Source organism: Melospiza melodia, chromosome 18 (assembly GCF_035770615.1).
Source record: "Melospiza melodia melodia isolate bMelMel2 chromosome 18, bMelMel2.pri, whole genome shotgun sequence".
Taxonomy (NCBI): Eukaryota; Metazoa; Chordata; class Aves; order Passeriformes; family Passerellidae; genus Melospiza; species Melospiza melodia.
In genome coordinates this window covers 13,252,450-13,274,658 of record NC_086211.1, presented here as the reverse complement: position 1 = coordinate 13,274,658, position 22,209 = coordinate 13,252,450, and the positions used below count along the sequence as shown (strand labels likewise).

Genomic DNA, 22,209 nt, shown 5'->3' with positions numbered 1-22,209 from the left:
TTGCTTCAATTCCTCTATCATTTTTCCCTGTAAAATTTTGAAGTTTATATTTGGACTATCTTGGCAATGTACTTAGAAAGAGGGAAGGCCAAAATAAAAATAGAAAGTTGTGTAGGAAAGAAAACTTCATCATTCCTACAAAACTTTAAAACTGCAGTTAATGGTGAAGGGAGAGAGGAACAGCATGGAAGTAATTGACTGAATGCTGAAGAAATCCACACAGTTTGATTTTGAAAATGGAACTGATTTTTTTTTTTTAAGTTCCAAATTATATCCAAAGCTGAAAAATATGCTTTGGCAGTTCTTATCAGGTGTTTTTGTCACTCAGCTCTACTTCTGACGTTTCCTTTTTGTTATTATTTCACCATTTGCAGCTATCCCTGAAGATACAGAGTCCTTCCCAGAATGTACACTGCCTGTTGCAATGTCTTCCAGCCTGAAATGCAGCAGGATATAATGCACTTCTATTGCAGGAATTCTTTCTGCCAGAGAGGTCCATGCAGGAGTGCTCACATGGGTACCCTTGCTGTTTGTATAAATCCTGGAAAGTGGGGGTTTAGCCAGAAAAAGCTTCACAGAAGTCAAGGGGCACTTAACCACATGGTTGGGGTTATTTTAGAGAAGTGAATTCCTCAAGCTGATATGGTGAGGGGCCCCAAGTACAGACTGAGCACAAACCAGCCCAGAAGAGCTGTTCTGAGAGATGTCCATGTCCCAGCCCATTCTTGGGGCTGCCCCTCACTGCCAGCATTAGAACCCTTTTCACTCTCAATTGTGTTAATTAACAAGATGAGCTCCTTCCTTTGGTTTTCCAGCCTTCACCTACTTTCAGGATTAACAGAGAAAAAAAGTCTTTTCAGCTTTACATGTTTTTAATTTTCCTCTGGAAAATGAGTGTGATGATGCTGCAAATGGAGCTGAGGCTGGAGCTGTGGTAATGGCTGTGCAGGCTGGGGAAGGATAATTACTGCATTGCTGCTGTGAAATCAGGAATGAGGATATTCACTTCTCCCTGGCAAGAGGAGAATTTATCATGCAGTCTTTGTGCCAAAGGAACAAAAAATTACAGTGAAAAATTGCGATAGCTAAACAGGGATAAGAGTCGTGGAGCCTCCGGGTTTTTATCCTCTCAAAGTTGTGAAATTTTGCTTTGTGGTGGTAAAAGGGGGAAGGGGAGGTTCATACCTGAAAGCACAGTGAAGACAGCAGCAAAGGCATTTAACTTGAGCCCATCTATGACACTGCTTGAATGAAAGAGCTCGAGGCACATGAGGCTGAACCCGACGACCAACAGCATGATGTACAACACCTCGGACACCACTGAGAGCCACAGCACACCTGGGGGCAAAGAGCAGCAACCTGTCAGCACTTGGGCAACACTTGTAAGAGGTTAAAGTTGGCAAAAATTAATTACGAAGTCAGGAATGTCTAGGAGTAACTGGGTATTAGGATTTTTTTAAAAAAAAAAAGGTTGGTTTTTGAGGTCGCCAATTGTAATTTGTTTTTTTTTTTTTTATGTTTATCACATCCACTATATATTGGGAAAAAATTATTCACTGAAAAAGTCATTAAACACAGTCTGCCCAGGGGAGTGGCAGAGTCACCATCCCTGGAAGTGTTCAGAAAACAAGTAAAAGTGGCATTTCCCAATGTGGTTTGGAGGCATGGGGGCATTTGATAAAAGGTTGACCTTTGGTGATCTTGATGGTTTTTCCCAGCCTTAATGATTCTGTGATTCACAGAGTTTAAACTCAGCAAACCACAGCCCAAACTGAGAAAACCAGAAAAAGCAGCGAATGAAGATGTGAAGAGTGGCAGGGTGGTAAAGACACTGCAGAAAGAACAAGCTGTTGCTTGCTCTTGCTCAGCTTGGCTACAGAACCTCTGTGGGGACGTGTGAGAACCTCTCAGCTCCTCTGAGCCCAGGCACAGCTCACAGAATTAATTTCCCCACCTGTTCCACAGTTTAGATGAGCACAATCCCCCAGGCAGGGAGGTGATGGCACAGGGTACCTGCCTGCCTGTGTGCTGCTGGGAGCTGGGCAGCCTTGGATGCCTCTTTTCCACAAAGAAAATAAATTCAGTCCATGTTTTAAAATTTTCAGTCCAGGTTTTAAAATTCTTGCCACAGCCTAGTGCTGGGGGCTGTTGGCTGGGCTTACATGGGGTGTTCTCACAGGGTTTGTGCCACAGGACTGGCCCAGAAACAGCCACAATTACAGCAGGGTGGGCACAGATGTTGATAACATGCTCAGCTGAGGAGCTGCAGATGCAAAAATGCCTGGCTGGAGTTTCCTGAGCCCCTGGGTGCAGTCCTGAGGGTCAGGGCCCTGCTGGAGCTCTGCAGGACTCGGGGCAGAGCTCAGGGCAGAGTCCAGCAGGGACTGCTGCACCACCAGGAGATGTCACCTTTGGGAATTCCAGCAGCACAAAACCTCCAGCAGGATCTGCTGAGTCTTTAAAAGTCACCAAGCCATGGGGTAAATTGGAGAGGATGGGAACAGATGATAAGATTGAGTCCCTGCCCAATTTCCAATTGCTGTTTCAGCATGAGAATCTGCTCGGATTCTCCAGTACATTTGCTAACCTGATTGCTAGAGAATTCACCTGGAAACAATGAGCAGTGATGGAAAATTTCAGCCTAAGCAGTTGAAACATGGAAAGTTAAGCATCTGAAGACAATGGCTTATATTAGAAAATGTTAGCTGTAACCATAGAGACTGCTACAGGCTTCACTTATATTAATACCTTCTCTCCTCACTGCCAGAGCACATGTGTGATAAAGCCCACAGTCCAGCTTATCAAACCAGATATACAGTCTCACTTTTATCAAATATTTGAGTGGCCTCTTGGTGACCAGGCTGATCCCAGCTCATATTTTGTCTGGGAATTCATCTTTATAATTACATCTAATTAATATGTGCTATTCGTTGTTGCCACTGTAGCTGACCTTCTGAGTTCTTAAACCACACTACAGAGATAGCAATAAATAAAGCTTTTAATTGCTCACAGTGGCTGTGTGTGCAATATTGCATCTATCAACAGCAAACAGCTGCTTATCTCACTCCTCTTAGTCAATTTGGTATCAGGCAACTCTTCCAAAAAGGAATGCAAGTGAGAGAGAGCAGATACAGCAGGGTTTAGGAGGGATTTTGCCTCATTTTCTCAAACCAGCAATGTCCATGATGAGAGAATGATGGAATGATTTGAGTTTGGAAGAATTAGCTGATGCAAACCTGACCCACAGACTGAGGCAGCAGAGAGCCCTAACTAATGAGCTGTAATTAATTCAGCTCACACTTGAAACATTGATGTACAACACACCTGCCCAGGTGATTACTGCCCTGAATCAAGCCTTGAGAACCCCCTGGTGCTCTGTGCACACCAGGGCAGTGCTGAAACACTGTCTGCAGCTCACCACTGAGATGTGGCTCCAGCTCTGCTTCCCTGGGGGCACATCTGGGCTCAAAGAGCTGCAGTCCGTGGGTGACATCAGGCTGGTGTGCTCAGGGCTAGGGCCAGTTTTCTTGGATGTTTTTGTCAATGATCTGGGCACTCAAGGAATTTTGCTTCTGGTGATCCTAAATCAGGAGTAGACCCTGAGTCCCTTGAGAATGGAGGGTCCTTAGAGAGAGATCTTGGTAGATTTGAGTGTGTCACCAACCAGATGACATCTAACAAGGACAAATGCTGAGTTGAGCATTTAGGTTCTGCTGGGTTCTGCTCCTGGGCCAGGGTCATCCTGGAGGTACCTACAGAGAGGGCAACAAGGAGCTTGAGTGCAGCCCTGCAGGACGAGTCTGGGGATTTGGCTGATGTTCTGGGGGTTTCGTTGGTGGTCCTGGAGGTTTGGTGGATGGCTCTGGGGGTTCAGGTGATGTACTCAGCTCTATATATGCACACCCTACCTGCTGCCCACCTCTGGCTCAGTGCCTGAAGCTGATGCTGCAGGCACCAGTGCAGTAATTTTGGAAGGAGCAGGGGGTGCACATGTCCCTGTGGGAACACCTAGGTTTGTGTGTCCATTGCAAGGGGACACTCTCAGAGGGACAGGAGGGCTCTGGGAGCTGAGCCTGGAGGGCCTGGGGCGAGCTGGTGTCCTTTATTCTGCTAAGGAAGGAGAAAGGAGCAGCAGGGAGGAACACCTGGCTGTGTGGCTGGTGTCTCAGGGAGTGCTTTGCCTTCTCTTCCAAAGGGCTGGGATAAGAGTGGCTTTGCCAGCAGGGTAACCTTTCAAGGAAATGATGAAAAGCTCAATGAGACGTGAGTTTTGCTCTCCTGTAAATCCTTTTTCTGATGAGACACAAAGGCTGGGTGAGTTTGCTGTGGGAGGCATAGTCAATTACTGCTTTTTTGGGGCCCTGTTCATATCTACCAAGGAACTCTCTTGTCTTATTCCACGGTGTTACTGAATGCCTGCTCTGAGCCTTTTGTTTAGTGCATCTAATGTGGGGAAAGGCAAGTCCCACATGCAGTGTTTGCATAGTTCTATGTCCTGTCCTGCTCCTCTGATTTTGAATTTCATCTAAATAATAACACCCAGAAAATGCATCCTGTGTATGAATTTTGGATTTTCCTGTGGCTGCCTGAAGCAGAACAGTTGCTCCAGGTTATTAATTCAGGAGACAGAGTCTTTCTGTTCTGTGCTGATGGTGAAGTGATCTCCCACTGCTCCTCTCTCAACATGAGATTCATGAGGCAGTCACTTGGCATCACTTCCACTCACAACCTCTTACAGCCTCCTTCCTGCAAAGCAGAGAGCTCCTTCTCTTGAGGGGACCTCAGTCATTCCAGGTGACAGGGAAGAAGATCTCCAGGGTATTTTTCTCTTTTCCAATCTTCCCTGCTGTCATCTTTTCTGTCTGCTTACTCCCCTCCAGCCTGTGTCCTCTGCCCCAGGGATCTGTCTGGCCTAACTCTGCTTCTATGAAAAATCTCTCCTTCAGAAGAGTCAGGACTTGGTTCACTTAGACAGTTCCACCTGGATGGCCTGTACCTGAGGCTCTGCACTCTCATCAATCAGCAGACTCCTCTCATCTTTTGGTCTCCATCGTGTTTATTCATGTTTGTTTGTCCAGCAAACCCACTCTGTGCAGAGAGGGGGCTGGGGAGGAGCTCAGCTGGGCTGTGCCTCTGTACCAAGGACATTCCAATGTGGGAAAGGAGAGCCTTGGACTGCAAAGCAAAAGCAAACCCAGAGAGGTTTCAGTGGCACACCCACACACACGAGGGTGGGGATGTGTGAGCAGCCCACCCAGCACGCCAGCACCAGGACACCATGTGTTCAACCCATCTTTCCAGGATTCCCTGGAATAATGCAGAGGATGACAGCTGTCAAGTCCTCCTCATGCCTGCTGGGCTTTTTTTAGGTGAGAAAATCGTGCTGGGTTTGCATGTTCCCTTCTGTGCTGCCCGGGAGCTGGCAGGGCCCTGTCTCGCTGGCCTGTCACTCTCTGGGGAACATCAACTTGTTGTCCTGTGTCTGGGCCTGTCCTGGTGTCCTGTGTCTGGGCCCATCCTGGTGTCCTGTGTCCTGTGTCTGGGCCTGTCCTGTGTCCTGTGTCTGGGCCCATCCTGGTGTCCTGTGTCTGGGCCCATCCTGGTGTCCTGTGTCCTATGTCTGGGCCTGTCCTGTGTCCTGTGTCTGGGCCCATCCTGGTGTCCTGTGTCCTATGTCTGGGCCTGTCCTGTGTCCTGTGACCTGTGTCTGGGCCCATCCTGGTGTCCTGTGTCCTATGTCTGGGCCTGTCCTGTGTCCTGTGTCTGGGCCCATCCTGGTCTCTGGGATTCTGCAGGACGGTGGGCACTGTGATCTGGATGACCACTGACATCAGTACCGTCAACACCTCCTGCTCTAACACGCCTTCTCCTGTAATTTTTTTCCCTGTCTGTCACCTCTCAGCAGTGTTGCTGACAATGACAGAGCCACTTTTGGGCACTGTGGGACACTTTGGATCTTTGCTCCCACCCACAGATAGGCTGTATGTCCCAGGTGGGATTGCTCTGATTGCTCACAGACTGTGAGGCTTTTCCTGGAGGAAAATGGGGTCACCAGCTTCAGGACAACATCCCTGTGAAGCAAAATCCCTGAAAGTGCAGGACCTGGGCTCAGCTTCTCACCTAGAATTTGAGGTTGAAAATCTGGGACTCACCAAAAGATTTCACATAAATCAACCTATATCATAGGGCTCCTGCATCAGAGGGAATCATATCACATTCATATCATCTGATCTCATGGCAGGAAGAAGATCAGTGCAGTAGCTGGGACATGAAAAGAACTTTGTGTCTATGAGCTTTGTTATTTCCTAGCCAGTGTGTGAGACTCGTCCATGGAGCTCATGGTGGGACCCCCAGTGTCAGCTCCTCAAGGGCTCAGGCCCTGCAGCAGCATTGTTACAAGGAAATTCATTTCCCAGCACTCCCTATTAAAGTGAACTCATTCTTCATTATGGCTGGGAGGAGAATGTTACCCACAAGATCTCTGGCATTTTAGGCACTCAGACACTCCATGAGCCATCTGGCAGGATCAGTCCCTTGCCCTTCTGTCTGACAGCACAGAGCAGCAGCATTTTGAAAGAAGATGCCCTGGTTGCATCTCTGCAAGGTGGTGATCAACTTCAGTGCGCTTGCCTGAACTGAGATGTTAGAAAAGGGATATTGCAAACAGTCCTGAAGGGATGAAACAAATGGAACATTTCTTCTGATAGTGAGAGAAAGAATCTTTCCCTCAGCCTGCAATGAGTCTCACAAAGCTCTTCCCAGAACCTGAAACCACTTCAGGTCAGCCCTGGCCCCTGAGGAAGGAGTGGACACCTTTCACCATGGAGTCAGGGAGATCCAGTACTGAATCCAGGGATTCTGATAAAAGCCATGGGAATTCTGCTCAGATCTTGAAGCATTCAGCATCCTTCCTGATGAAGGAACCCAAAGAACAGCATTGTTAATGACTTCCAGGAGGTTTGAGCTGAGTCTGACTGCTTGGTACCCAAAGTTCATTCCTTGCTCAAATCCACTGCCATTTCCTGACACAAAACAAGAACAGTCACTCCATCTTCTCCATGAGAGCTCTGGTTAAACGGAGCCATGTCAAGCCTGTCATGTTCTGTGCTCCTTCCCCACAAAATCCCAAGATGATTCTTGTGTTGCATTATTAAACCATGCCCAGGCTTGTTGGCAGTTTGGATTGAAGCACCAAGAACTTGGATGACATCTCAGTGGGATTATGTGCAGGATGATAAAGAAACATTTCCTGCTGTTTCTGGAATGCCAGAGTTCCATAATTTCAATTCCTATTGAGTTTTTGAGATTGATGAGGCCAGCAAACCAGTTCTGGATAGTTTAAATCACATCTATACCTCCTACCACCTACAGTCACATGCAGCCATGGAGTTTGATGCATACTTGTCAAATCGGAAGAGTTGGCTTTTGGTGCCAGCTCACTATGCCAACGGGATCTGATGGCAGATTTTGAGGTCCTGTCTCCAGATGAAATAATGAAATCCTCTTCTGGATGCTCCTTCAGGCTGGCCAGGCCATGGAAATGACTGTCAAAGATCCAGTGTTGGTGCATGTTCTCAAGGAAACACTGAGGAGGTGGCCAACACAGGAATTGCTGGGAGAGTTCAAAGCATTTTGAATCCATAAACATGAGCTGTTTGCTCTTAAAGGATTTCTTCGGGGAAAGTCATATTGCTATTCCTGAAGGATGTTGCTGAGTCATGTTAACCATGTTATACCCAGCAAAGGCAGGGATTGTGTGCCTGGAAATGTCTGTCATGCATTTTGGAGAGTGGCTTGGAAATTATCCAGCATAAAGAAGCCCATAAATGAATGTATTGCCTGCCATGCTGTGTGACACTGCCAGCCTTCCTGAGCAGTGCCCGAGAAGAAATGGTCTGGAATCTGCATTGATTTCTGAGGGCCCTTTCAGACAGAAAATTAGCTTCCTAATTGGGGCAGGCTCACATTCAGAATGCCTCAATGGGAATTCATCCTCCTTAGGAGCACCCACTGCCTCAGCCTGTGCTCCCTGGGGATCTGTGGCTGCTGCATCCCTGCCCTTCCCAGAGCACAGCTGCCCTCCTGGGGTCAGGGACTGCCCAAAGCAGCCTCAGCTGAGCTGTCACACTTTGTCATGCTGTCCCTGAGCAGTGACCAGGCTGGACAATGCTGCAGGCAGCCTGAGAGCTCTGGGAGAGCTTTGGAGCTCCTCAAATCTCAGTGTCACACATCTGCCCTGAGAGCCAGGCTCTGTCTGAGCTGTGGTGACACCACACCAGCTCCAGCCACTCCTCCGCCAGTTCAGCCCTGAGCTGTCTGACAGACTCTGATGGGCAAGTAGGAGCTTTGGGGGGTTTTCTGCATCACAGTTCATCATATGACAAAACCCCTTCTGTCTGCTCAAGGCAGTGGAGCTGAGCAATGTGTGCTCCTAAATAACCACTCAGATCCTCGTGCCTGACTGAGGAGAAATCAGGAATGTGGCACTTGAAGGACAAGCCAGGGCTCCATTGTGGAGCAGCTGAGGAGACACCAGAGTCCAAGCAATGCTGCCCTGGAGAGTGTGGAACCTTCTCGCCTCCCCACTGGCAGCGGCCAACCCAAGCACTGCTGCTGCCTGGGGGAGAACGTGCTGCTCTCACCCTGTGCCTCACAGCCATTGTCCCCAACATCCCTGAACTGCCACAAAACACTGGGAAACCACAGGAGGCTGGGAGAAGTCACCTGGACAGATGTCACCCCCTGTGGGAGGAGAAGAGCCATGTCTGAGGGCCAGCCCTGGTTCTGGGGGTGTGAACTTGCACCCTGCAGGTGTCATCTCTTCTTTGTGCAAAAGAAGATTCATTCTCCTGTGATTTCCTGAGAATGTGATTTCATTCTCCTCCTTGGTCAGCCAGGGACATGGGGAGCTGTTACCCTTGCTCATGTTAGCAGCAACAAAAAGCTCTGCTCATGTGGTCTCCTAGGCTGTCTTTGCTGTCCTTGTGTTTCTTCTTGACTAATTGCTCTGTTTTTTCAGACTTATTGAATTTGTTGGAACTGACACCTGGCTCTCACTTAAATCTCTCTTCTTCAAGAGGGAAGAGAGGAAACAATAAGGCAAATGGGCACCCACTGAGAAATACTGTGCACATTGTTTGGAAGAGCAGTCAGGCCAGCTCCATGTAAGTCTCACTCTCTCTTCCAGTGCCATTCGGGTGGGTTTAGTCATCTGCTCTTCCCTGCTACTCCAATACTGGGAATTCCAAGCCAGAAAAGCTGGAGTGATCAATAGGAAATGGTGAGGAGAATGAACCCTGGGCATGTTGTTGTGGCTGGCAGCGGGCTGAGCGCTGCTGGTTAATGCGTCACGGCAGAGCCGACCATCTGCCCGTCCTCTCGTGCTCAGAGAGGCACACACAGAGCCACCAGGGACACTGCCAGCCTCCTGACCCCAAATGCCACCTGAGCTACCTAAAACTGCCTGCTCCAGTCATCTGAATGGGGCAGCAAGGGTAAATAAAGGGCTGGCACCCAGACAAGGGACTGCGCCTTGCAAAACGTGGGAAACCAGAGGAGGAATACCTGACACTGCTGAGGGGACAGAGGAAAAGCTGTGTTTTGGTTTTGTTTAGCTTTAGCCCTTGGTTAGTTTCTTTATTTTGGAAGGTGAGGTGGAGCAGTGACTCATAAAATGATTCTCTTCTATGTGATGATGGCTTTGGATGGCTCTGGCATGGAGCAGATTGAATCTGTGTGTGATACTGAGCAGACTGTGGGATATCTTTGTAGCCATAATCTCTTTTTCCTGGTGTGGTAGTAATATAATGAGTAGAGCAAGAGAGTGGAAAAGATGATGAAAAATACTCAAGAGAATTATCCCATGTGCCTTACTAAATATATTTGGGCTCAGTGTTTCCCTTTGAAGAGCACCAGTGCAGAGCCTGTGATGTACTTCTACCCTCAGCACTGGGCTGAGAAATGAATGATGTTCAGACCAGTGTTCTCCACATCTTTGGCATCCCCAGTGTGAAAAACAAGGCAGTTTCCTCCTTCAGTAATTAGGAATTTAGCTTGAATTCTGCTGGTAAGAATGGTTTCATCTTTGTATGTCTAATTGCCCTTTAAAACTAACTTCAGTGATTCATAACAGATGTGTAAAAAAACACAGATAAAATAAAAGTAACACATTTTTTCCCAAATATTTAATCATAGCTCTCCTGTGACGAGTGCACAGGTATTTGTGTGTGTGGGTAAGGATTTACCCTATTGCAGATATATGAACAATAATGCAATAGGAAGTATTCAAGAGGAATATAGAGCCTGTTTTCGAAAGTGTACAGTTCTTTTGGGAGACCCAGTTACATTTCTTTTTACTGATGCAGGTCTCTAAGTGCTCCTCTTAGAAAACTGATCCTCTTTTTTTCTTCTTAGGAACATCTACCCAGTACATAAAAAAGGAGGTTTGTTTTTTAACTTGACTGTTACAAGTCTCGTTTGTCTCTTTTCTAGCCTCAAACCTGCTCTGCGTTGTCCTTCTCATCCAAACAAGTATTTCCCTATTTTTGACCATAAATGTCACTCTTCCCTCTGTGTCTTTAAATTTTATTGTCAGTGCTTTGAGCTGGGGCTGGCAGGGGAGGGATGAGAGGTGCTCACAGGGTGGGTGGGTACATCATGAGTACTTGTGGTGGCATGGTGACTTCTTGTTTTGTTCTTGGGTTCCTATGATGATCCTAATATTTCTTTTTCATCTTAATCTCTGCAGAGCAGTGAATTAATGTTTTCATAGAAGTGTCTGTCATCGCCCAAGAACTCTATCCTGAGGGGAAAAGCTAATTCAGAACCCATCACTATATATGTAAAGGTAGGATGACTCCTCATCTTCCCCACTTGGCATTTATCAACACTGATCATTATCTGCCATTTGCTCTCAGTCACTCACTTTGTGCATGCTTCAGAGGCCTGCAGTGTATCCAGCGGTTTTCAGGCTTTCAAGCTTCAGTTGTCCTTTTAGCTGAACATTTTAATCTATTTTAAGTAACTCTTGCTTTTCTTGAGTTTCTTTCTTCACAAATTCTAAACCCACTTTTATTGCTTCTGAAGGATGCTGAATCCGCCGTATAAGCCATACAAGGGATCTCCTACTAACATTTTGAATAAAGTGCAAGTCAAGAGTAACAAGCTTCCCACTAATTTCTCCAGCTCACATCCAAATTTTGTCTCTACATCATGGATAACATTTCTTGGTCTGTGCATGGTGTTTTAGTCAGCTCCTGCTGTTCTGTTTTCTATCCTTACACCTTCTCTGCTATCAGGTTTAACCCTGCTGTCTCTGAAGCTGTCCCAAGGGGTGATCACTAACATAATTCTGCATTTTTTATCTGAACATGGAATCCATCCACAGAGATTGTGTTGCTCATTAATGACATTACCTTGTTATTCTGATTCAGCTTTAGTACATGACATCTGCTTTGTCTTTCAGTGTAATCAGCAACAAGACGTTATTGTCCCTCTAATTATCTTTCTCCCATCAAATTTCTGCTACACCTATTATGTCAGGATCCATTAAAATCAGGCATCTAGTTTTTCTGTTCTCATTAATTGCTGCTGGAGTGTGGTTTAGGAGCATGCACAGAACTGGCTTAGCTTTCTCTTTTTTCTGTGCTGTGTTTAGGTGAGACTTGTTTTGTTTACTTGCTGTTTGCCATGTGCTACCTCAGCTCTGCCAGCCACTTTTTAGGCAATGCAGAATTGTTATTGCTTCATCTCTCCAGGATGCACCACCACAGGCTGTGTAGAGGACGTGCAGGAGGCATCTCCTACCTCTGCCTGAGGACAGGCTCTCATTAAAAAGCCTCCCTGTAAGACTTTGGACTGTTCAATGTTCACTAGCCATGAGCATTTTCCTTCTGCAGGGTTTTGCCTTGCCTCAGCCTCTGTGGTCTCTGAAAAGCCTGGTTTATTTTGTGAGTTTATCAGCAGTGTAGTGCAGGCAGCTGCTGGCAGCCTGCTGCCTTGCCATTCCTTGTGGGAATTGTTCCACAAAATCAGGTACCACAGAGTCCTGGAGAAACCTGGCCAGGCTGCAGCACACCTGTGAGGAGCCTGCCCTGGGAATCCTGCCCTGTGTTTGTGTGGCCATCTCAAAGCTCTGAGCCAGCATTGACATTTCAGCCTGTTCCTGCAGCACTTCCCAACAGGGGAAGAGCCCCCCATCTCCAGCTCTGGGCACTCCAGGTGCTTGCAAAGTCCCAGCCTCCACCAGCACCATCCCAGGAACTGCTGGGGGCACCACATTCCCTGCAAAGCCCTGCTCTTCTCCAGCAAAATGCTTCCAGCACAAGGGCTGCTGGTTTCTCCTGCCCAAGGAGCTGGGTTGGAGAGCTGGCAGTGATGCAGAGGAGGATGCAGGAGCTGCAATCTCACACAGCAAGAGGAAGAAAGATAACACCTGTGGATGTGTCCACCTGTGGTGGTGTGGCCACTGAAAGCTTTTATCTGATCATTTATGGGACTTTTTGCTCTCCATTGTGATGTTGTGGTTCCCCTTCTTCACAACTTTTAAAACCACAGCTTTTAAAACCACTATTCCCGGAATTCTTGGTCTTGGTTTTTTCCTTTTGGATGTATCCTCTGTGGCCTCTTGGGATTCTTCTTGGGCACGGATTTGAGGCCATGGGAATGGGATGACAGAAGGTGCCATGGGAGGAGGAGGAGTGTGGTGAGGAGTGTGCCAGCCTCAGTGTCCTGGTGGGACACCACAACCCCTTGCTGAAAAAAATCTCCCTTTTCTTCCCCAGGCAGCAAAATATTCAGCAGAAACAAAACTTTGATTAAGTTCTGTGGAGAATATCCCAGAAGGAACTGAGAACTGAAATATCAGGTCCAGCCTACTTTGACAGCTCCCTTCCAACTCCTTTTGGAAATATTTGCTGTCTTACTGCTCATGTCTGGAGTGAAAATTAGAGCACTTTGTGGGCCCCAACATCTGCTCAGTGAGAGCCCATTAAAAGCCTGGCCACTGTAACCAGCTATTGCTCTATCATTTTTATCAATAGCAAATGTAAACTCTCAAAGGAAAATGTGGTTTTTTTTCCCCAGTTAATATCTACCATCATGAAGCTGATTTTGCTAAGCAGCTTTGGCACTAAGAACCAGCAACAGCTAATAAATTCAATGTTAGGCTTATGAGGTTCTGACAGATTGCTGGCAGCTGCCTTAAATGCAGGAAAAAGCTCTCCTAGTGTGGGTTGGAAATGCTTATTTATACCATACTGTGGGTCTGTTTGCCCCAAATTTTGCTGCCTCCTTTTAGTAGATGTCATTGGTGAGATATATGACAAGGGTACAATAACTGATCAGAGATGCATTTCCCAGCTACACTGGAGATCAGCACTAATGCATAAAGACAGGAAGCTCAGCCATAAAATATGAGATTTTTACTGGAAGAATTTTCATTTATGAATGCAAGGTTTGTGGTGAGGATGTGACTAGACCTCATCATGGATGGTTTTATTTACTGTGAGTTTTTATGGTAGTTCTTTTTCTATATCAGAGGGTGTTAAATAATCTGCAGGAGTTTAACACCACCTTGCTGTTAACTGGTGGTGGACCCAAGCAAAGATGGGCTGTGCAACTGCACTGAGTGTGTTCATAGCATGTCCTAAAAGTTGTCTTAAAAGTGAAGGATGATGTGCATGGGCTTCAGGAGCCTCTGTTTAGCTTAGAAGTTGGTCAGACAGGGATCCTCTTTGGGCCAGGGAAAACCAACTAAAAGGAAAACTTTGGGAAACCTGAGGTCTCAGCTGCAGTAATGGAGAGACATTGCAGAGACATTTCAGATAAACAAAATTGCAGAGACATTTCAGATAAACAACCACTTTTGGTGGTAATGATGCTAAGGATATGTACAGAAAGTGAATAAGTTGCAGTCTCATTGTGAAGCTAAGTTTAGTCCCAAATTTCCCAGTTACATGATTGCCTGTGAAAACCACAATGTTTGAACTGAACTCAAATTTGCTTTTCACTGTATTTCATCCCTTCTCATTGACTTGGACTGGCTGGAACTGAGTAGTTGATGAGCCTCTGCCCATTAAAGTCAATGCTGAGTGAGGGGAAGAAATTAAAGGAATGGGAATTTCCTTCTAACTGGAAAAGAGCAGATTAAATCAAGACATTAAAGAATTGTTCAGTGAAAGTAAATCAGGCATCAATTTTCTCTTCACATGTGGTGAAAGTAGCTCTGGAGAATACAAGACTGATGGTGAAAATTCCAGATTAACCATGCTGCAGTGTCCAGCTTGATGTACAGTTGTAGAATTTATCCTGGTTTTGTTTATTAGTCTGATGGTCAGCACTTTCCATCTCTGACAAAGCATTCCCCTCTCTTTTTGTCAATATGCCTTACAGCTCTATGGAAAGTCTTTGAAATAGATAGAATTTTCTTCATAACACTACACAGAAAGAGCCTTCCTTCCTCAAAAAAAGAAAAGCAGAATCATCTAGAAATATGCACTGACATCATGCAACAACTCTAAAATTCTCCTGGAAAAAAAAAATGCTGACAGCATTTCACACAACCAAAAGAAATCCTGAAAGTAAAGCACTAAATGCTGTTTTGGAAAGTGTGTGGGTGATGCCACCAAGCATTCTGCAAGTTCCAGAGAAAGGGGATAAAGCAGGAACCCACCCCAGTGCCTTTAGAGCAGGCACCTTGAGCCAGCTCTGCTCTGTCTGCTGGAGGGGCTTGCTGTGCCCACAGCCCTGGCAGGGCAAGGCAGGGACATTCCCTTGTCCAGATGAGATTCCCTCGCCCAGCTGAGATTCCCTTGCCCAGCTGAGATTCCCTTGTCCAGATGAGATTCCCTTCTCCAGCTGAGGTTCCCTTGCCCAGCTGAGGTTCCCTTGTCCAGATGAGTTTCCCTCGCCCAGCTGAGATTCCCTTGCCCAGCTGCCCTTCCAGCTCCTCTCCCAGCCCTGTCCATTCCATTTCCTTTCCTGTGCCTCTCCTTCAGCACCACTCCCACTCCCATCCTTGGACAGAACTTTCTGGAACTTTGAGATCCTCGTTGCTGTTCTGGGAGCTGCACTAAAAAGCACAAAGTAACCCAGTGTATTACAGCAAAGTGCAGCTTTCAGCTCTGTGGCTCTGCCCTGCTCCTGATGATGCCTTAGAGTTTTCGCTTTTATATTTTTCATATATTTGTAATCCTGCATTTTTTAGTGTATAACTCTGAACTCCACACACAGTGTGAGCTGCTGCTGTCCCATTTTGGGCAGGCACAGCAATTCCTCTCCAGGCCTGGGAGTCAAGGACACCTCACTGCCTCAGGCCCCAGAGATGGAAACAAAAGGGAGCTGGGGGGGAGCAAATCTGGGGTAAATGACTTCATTACCTGAAGCTGGAATTGGAAGATTGACTCCCAATATGCAAATGGACCAAACTTATACAAATGTGAAAATCTATGACCCTTCATTCATTTTGGGTGCAGCCCCTGGGGATCTTCATCTGCCCTAAATGTACCTGAAGGCCCTTCAATAAATAGAACTGCTTTTTATTCCCTTAATTCTGTCTGGTCTCTGATTTTAGATAGCCCAAAAGGCATCACTGAGTCCTTTTGTCATGTTTTCTATCACAGAGTTTGTTTTCTGGTGGCTGCTGAGCGTTGAGCTGCTGGTTTTGTAAGAGCCTTTGTGCCCCAAGGTCCCATTTGTGTGTGTGAGATTTAACTGGGAGCCCATTAGTGACACTAATCCCAGGCTTGTTCTTCCCTTATGTGCATAATTTATTTGGGTTTGCTTACAATGAATTTCACAGAGGCTCTGTGGCTGTTTCTCTCCCTGCAATATCCCCCTGCTTTATTAGCAGTAATTGCCTTTCTTCCCATTTTCCAGTGGATCAGCAATTCAGGCAAATTAAGGGAAATTGTTCCTTACACCACTTACTGCTGCTCCACCAAGCCTGAGGAAGGCACCCTGTGTCCAGAAGGTTTTGGGATTGTCTCAAGTGACCTGACAAAATATATGGGGCATCTCATCAGCTGGGACCAGGATGGGCTCAGTTCACTTTAATTGAGCTCTATTGAGCATTTTTTTCCCCTTATAGATTTTCAAAATGAAAGAAATCTCAATGATCAATTGAGCTTCAATGCCAGGGTGAGGAAAATGGTTGCAACCTGCTTCTTTGCACTTGAATATATAACTTTTCACAAGGGTAAACCAACCAAAGAAGTATCTGGATGATTCCTTCTCACAAAGAGATAACTTTGGTATTGTGGCTGTATTTTTCTGACCATTAATATCTTCATGGCTTGAGGAGACCACATAGCATTTCCTTCCTCACTAGAGGAAGAAGGGAAATGTCTGTCTGTGGTATTTGCAGGGTCCCCAGGATGAGGTGAAGAGATGAGTCTGACTCCATGTTCTTAGAAGGCAAATTTATAAATATTATATTATATTATATTATATTATATTATATTATATTATATTATATTATATTATATTATATTATATTATATTATATTATATTATATTATATTATATTATATTATATTATATTATATTATATTATATTACATTACATTATATTAGCTATACCAAACTATACTAAAGAAAGAGAAAGGATACAGACAGAAGGCTTAACAAGAATGATAATGACAAACTCATGACTGACTCCTCAGAGTCTGACACAGCTGATGGTGATTGGTCATTAATTAAAAACATTTCATATTAAACCAATCAAACTTGCACCTGCTGGATAAACGATCACCAGCCACATTCCAAAGCAGCAAACACAGGAGAAGCAAATGAGATAATATTGTTTTTTCTCTGAGGCTTCTAATTTTCCCAGGAGAAGAAATCCTGGCGAAGGGATTTTTCAGAAAATATGACAGTGACATCTGTCTTACAACATAAATAAATATTTTTCTTGAAGAAAGCCGTCTGAGTTAAGACCAAATAAATGACAGACCTGCACAAAGTGAGCAAACAGCTGTCACAGAGCCTTGGAGCTTGTTCCAGCTGGCTGTGTGTAGCATGGATGGCATGTGGGTCCCTGTGTGCTGGGGGATCCTGCCTCCCCTGGCACTCAGGCCCCACAGGACACAACACTGATGCAATCTGTAAGATGAGAGGAAACAGCCTTGGCTGTGTGCTCTTACCTTTTTCAGAAGCCGGGGCAAGGTCAATAAAACTTCGACATTTTTCACCTTTAAAAGAAAAGCATTGTTTTAGGAGACAGGAGTGGGTTGGTGTCGCTCTGGGGTTCCTGCCCTCACTCCCAGCCCAGTCTCTCCAGGACATGGGGACACACATTCCCCTGTGCCCAAGGGCTGGACTTCCCTTGGGATTGCAGCTCCTGGATCAGGGAGAGCAGGAAATCCTCCCTTGCTGGCTGAGCCCCTGCTGGGCCAGTGATGCTCTTCCCCAGGGCAGGAGCACTGCTGGGCTCTGGCTGGGGTGACACAGGGGCCTCAGCAGGTGGCACTGGCAGGGCATGGGCCCCTCTCACCCACACTTTTCCCTTCTCATCACCACACAATGCCTGTGCCCACCCAGAGTGACCAAAGCTGCCAGTGCTGGGGCACTGCCACGGGCACAGAGCTCTCCATACGCAGATGTGACTGAGAACAAACCTGAAGCACAAAGAAGCTAAGGAAATGTATAAATGTTTTAAAAAATTGTTTCAAAAGTAGGCAAATGCCTTGCTCTGAGCATCACAGCCTGTGCTCCACTGTAAATTAAATTTTCTCTGTTTAGGACACCACCTTTGCCCTTGCAGGAATTCTTGAGGAGTTTCTGAACAGGAAATGTAAGGGGTGGGCCCTTTGACCTTTCTTTTTACTTCTTCAGGTAACCAAACATTATCAAATAATTCCTCTGCCCTGGGTGCATCCCTCCACCAAGTGTATGTGTTCCTTTTGATCTGATATGCTCCAAGGAGTGCTGGCCAGAGGTCATGGAAAAAGTCCATTTTGCCCTTTAAGACTGTAATTGATGCAAAGGTAGTTATAGGACTAGGCTGTTTTATTTTTTCTAAATTAGCTTTGCTCATTTTTAATTACAAAGTTCAAAAGACTAATTTAGGAAAGGTGAGCCATTAAAAAAGAATAAACAGTGAAATGCCACAGTGATGGTGAAGTCAGTGTATTTTTTTCTTATTTGTAATTCAGTATACATATAAAGCAATATAAAGTGTTCACCTTTCTGGTGTCTTTGCTGGCAAGATTGAGATAAATGCAATCATTCAAATGATAGCTGTGCTGACCTAAGAATCTATTATTTTAATGCTATTATTTCTTCTTTTTATTTACTTTTAGCAGTGTTAAATCCATGCTAAATACACTGAGAGGTGATGTGTACCTAGTCAATTGTCTAAGTAGCTATAAAAGAAAAGGTTCACTTGACATTGACATGCACATTTTGATTTGTCCAGGGGAAGGATTTCTACTCTGTGAGTCCAGAGGACAGCCAAGAAAAGGAAGTGACACTTGGCTTGCCAAAGCACCATCTCTGTTTCCAGATTCAGGGCAGGCTCTGTCTGGGCAGAAGGAGTGTCAGTAAGTTTTGGGGGAAACAGATGGAAAGATAACTTCTGGATCATAGAAATTACCAGCCCTGCACATTTCCTGTTCAGAACAGACAAGATTTTCCCACCCAAATTCTGAAATGCTCCAAGGATGGTAATACCCATCCCTTAGTGACTCAGAGATGGATTTTCTTCCCACTCTGGTCCACCTCTAGAGAGTGTTTCCTGATACCCAACCCAAACTTCTGTAGCTGCTCTGGCATCAGTGCAGTCATCCTTTGTCTGCTTGGAGGGACAAGAACAAGCCCAGCTCCCCCAGGTTCTTTACTTTAGGTTCCTGACCAAGAAATCCAGGTAAGTAAGTGGACTATGAAAGATACTAAAGTGTAAGTAGAAAACATTCTCATCCAGAGCCTCTGAGTTTAGGGTGTGAGGTTTTTCAGGAATTTTATTGACATAAAATCAAGGGAATATAGGGAGAGTGACCTCTAGATTTGGACTTGATATAAGCAGATTAAGCAGGATTTTTCATTCTAGCCATATGGATCTGTAGTTTGGCTCTGTTTTTTGTGTTTTTTTTTTTTTTTTTTTTTTGTCAGATGTAAGTTATTACTTTTATCACAGTTTTATTTGAACCTGACTTCAGGCTGACTCTCACTGATCATCCCTCACTTGTGTTACAGGGAATCCAAAGCCATATTACTGGAAACCTTTAACAAATACCTGGCTCTCCAGAATGTTATCCCAAGAAAGGCAAAGGGGAATGGCCTTTGCTACTGGAAAAACTGCACAGGCTGCTCTGAGAGCTGGTGGTGCCTTTCAGCAGAGTCTCTGAGTTACCAGAGTTTGGCTGCAGGACAGAGGAGAGGGTGGTCACAGGCTGCTGGGAGGAATGAGCATCCTCTTCCTCCCTTAAATTCAGCCTGCCCAGAACACCATCTCTCCCTGTGGTGAGGCCTCCAGTTCAAATAACGTGGACAGAAAGTGCTGGAGTGTCCAGAAAAAGTCCTCTAGGAGCCATAGCAAAAAGAATGGCTGGAGACAGAGAGGAGCCTGATGCCACCTCACTTTCAATGCCTGATTGTGCCTGCTTGCTGCTGAAGGTCACAGTAGGAGCTGCACAAGCAGTTCCTGACTCTTCCCTTTGCTGTTCCTGCTGCTGGAGCACTGGAAAACCCTCTTCCATTTTCAATGGTAGCCACTGGTGGTATTTATAAAGCACAGTCACACTTGCACATGCAGACATGCATCTCGCTGAGAACTGAAGATGTCAGCAGTGCTTTCACTGTTCCTCTTAGGATTTATTCTAAGTTATTTTTGGGTATCTTGTATAACTGATCTCTTAAGCCCTCTTAAGTTTAATTTTAGACTTGGCAGAGTTTATCCTGCTGTGCTGTCCTTTTCCAGATGCATCTTCTCCCCCTATCCATGCTCCTGGAGAGTCTTTAGAGAATATACAAAAGATTGTTCAGAGAAGCAACAAGAAGAGTCTCTGGGATTCATCCCCTGAGAGCTCTGCCCTCCCCTGTTTGTGGCTGTGATCCTGACAGGGAAGAAAGCCAAGGAGTGACCTCTCCTCTCCTCACTCAAGCAGAAAGAAGAGGTGGGACCTGGCTGGAATTATTCTCTGCACTTGCACACAGGAGCAGTGGCCATGAGCAGTGCTCATGGGGCTGAGTGGAGCTCAGCATGGACAGGGAGATGCTGGAGGCTGAGCAGAGAGGGCTGACCAGCACCTGAGCAGCCATGGGAAAAGCATTTGGCATCAGCTTCTCCTCAGGCTTCCTGAGGGTGAGGTGAAAACATTGTCCCTGCAAACACATTGCTCCTAATCACACTGACCCTGCAGGGGCTCTGCTGGGCCTTCCCAAGGAGGGGACATGTCACAGGATCTGCAGGACTGGGAGCTACCAAGAGTCCAAAGTTTATCTGTAGCTAATGATTCCTAATTAATGAATCTAATTCTGTATATGTGCATGTCTGAGTGTTTGTAGCTTGCTGGGGAACTTCAAGCTGGAGCAGCCAGAGAGTGAGAGGAGACACATCTGGAAAGACTGAGCTGGTGGGTGGGGAAGAATGTTGAGGCTGTGTGGGTAACAGATGCAGAGCCCATGGAAATATCTGAGGGAGCCCCAGTGGGATGTCCCCATGAATCTGCAGTGGGAACAGGTGGAGGTGTTCCAGCAGGATCTGCAGAGCTGGGCAGGCAGAGGAGGAAGAGGAGCCAGTTTGGTGCTGGGGTGATGTTTCTGTGGGTGCTGATGAAGGCACAGCTGTCTCTGACACCTCCCTTTCCCTGCAAAGTGGAGGAGCTCCATCACCTGCCCCACTGAAGGGTCAGTGTCACACACACAGGGACAGCTGGGGCTCTGCTGGAGGCAAATCCTCACACCAAGACAGAGCTCAGAATTCAGCTCCTCTCTAGCCTAAAGAAAGCCCAAGTTCCCCCAAGTTCAATCCTGACAGAAAATCGAGATAAACAGGTCCAAAGAACCATCGGGTCCCAGGGTTTGCTTGCTCCAGGGCCTGCCCTGCCCTGCCCACCTTGTGGGTACCTCACACATGCCTGGCTGGGGCTTCCACCATGGAATTCCTGGAATTCCTCCTGGTCCTGTGGAATTAGAGAGCTGCACAGGGCAGCTGAAAGGCAGGTCTGTGTGCACAGAAATTGGGTCTGAACTCCAGCACACAGCTGTTCACCCAAGCCCTGTGTGCCCTCTGCCTTCAAGCCTTTGGGAGACCCACACTCTACTCCTTCTTCCACATAAAAGGTGGAGTTTGTTTGCTCCTATTCTCAGAACCTCACACAGCCCAGGAGCCTGGTGGTTTAGACTGGAAATAAGGAAGAGGGCAGAAAAAGCACCAAAAAAGCACTTCAAGACAATATTCTGTTTCTAACATAGCTGTTGTCATAGCAAAGAGCAGAATTTGATGTTCTGGGTCCTGCTTATTGGTCCTGCATTCTCGAGTTCTTTCCTCTCTGAGCCAGGGGAAAATGCCTGATTAGTAATGACAGCAACAAAATAAAAACAACCCTGAAAAAATCCTACTTTGTATGTCTTGCAATGACACGGTTTGAAAATATTCAAGTTAAATAAATTGACTTAAAAGAAATCTGGTAGTTCTGGCTGAACTCTGTTATAACTCTGCTTTTCATCTCGCGAAAAAAAAGAAGAAAGAAAAGCTGTCTGTATCCACTTACTCTGCATAAAATTTTACGAGTTCAAGAGTGCAGTTATGATGGAAATTTAAATGATTAAATTTCTTTTAAACAACATTCCCTTTTAGTAACACCCTGGCTCCCAGCCTACGACAGACAAGGTCCCCTTTTTTTCCCACTAGGCCCTAACACATCTTTATCTCTCCAATTATATCTAGAGTCATGTGATTCTGATGAGATCCCACATCATCTACTGAGAGTAAAATCATTGTATTTGTCTAAAAAAAGATATAACCCTCCAGGGATCCCAGCCTAGATGAGGCTGAGGACTCCAACACAACTTCAGTGAAAAAAAGCACTACATGAGGGAAAATACAGGTTAATAGGCTCACTCAAACTGAGCTGGATCAGGTTAATTACCAACTGAAATATGAAAACTTTGTTTAAAGTCATCTCAGAGCACTTAATTGACTTTTTTTTTCCCCTAACAAAAAATTGAGTGCTAATCAGTAAAATCAACATTTTCCAGTTGACCCTGTTG

General features: G+C 45.8%; 1 protein-coding gene across 2 annotated transcripts in view; it reads right to left on the bottom strand.

The window, feature by feature from the left end:
* GSG1L (GSG1 like) overlaps positions 1-22,209 on the bottom strand; it is a 56,517-nt gene that overhangs the window by 22,320 nt on the left and 11,988 nt on the right. For both annotated transcript variants that reach the window (XM_063171149.1, XM_063171148.1), the window contains exons 2-3: positions 17,142-17,189; positions 1,186-1,338 (exon numbers count right to left, since the gene is read on the bottom strand). In XM_063171149.1, the coding sequence (XP_063027219.1) occupies positions 1,186-1,338; positions 17,142-17,189 (201 nt within the window). The remainder of the gene's footprint in view (positions 1-1,185; positions 1,339-17,141; positions 17,190-22,209) is intronic.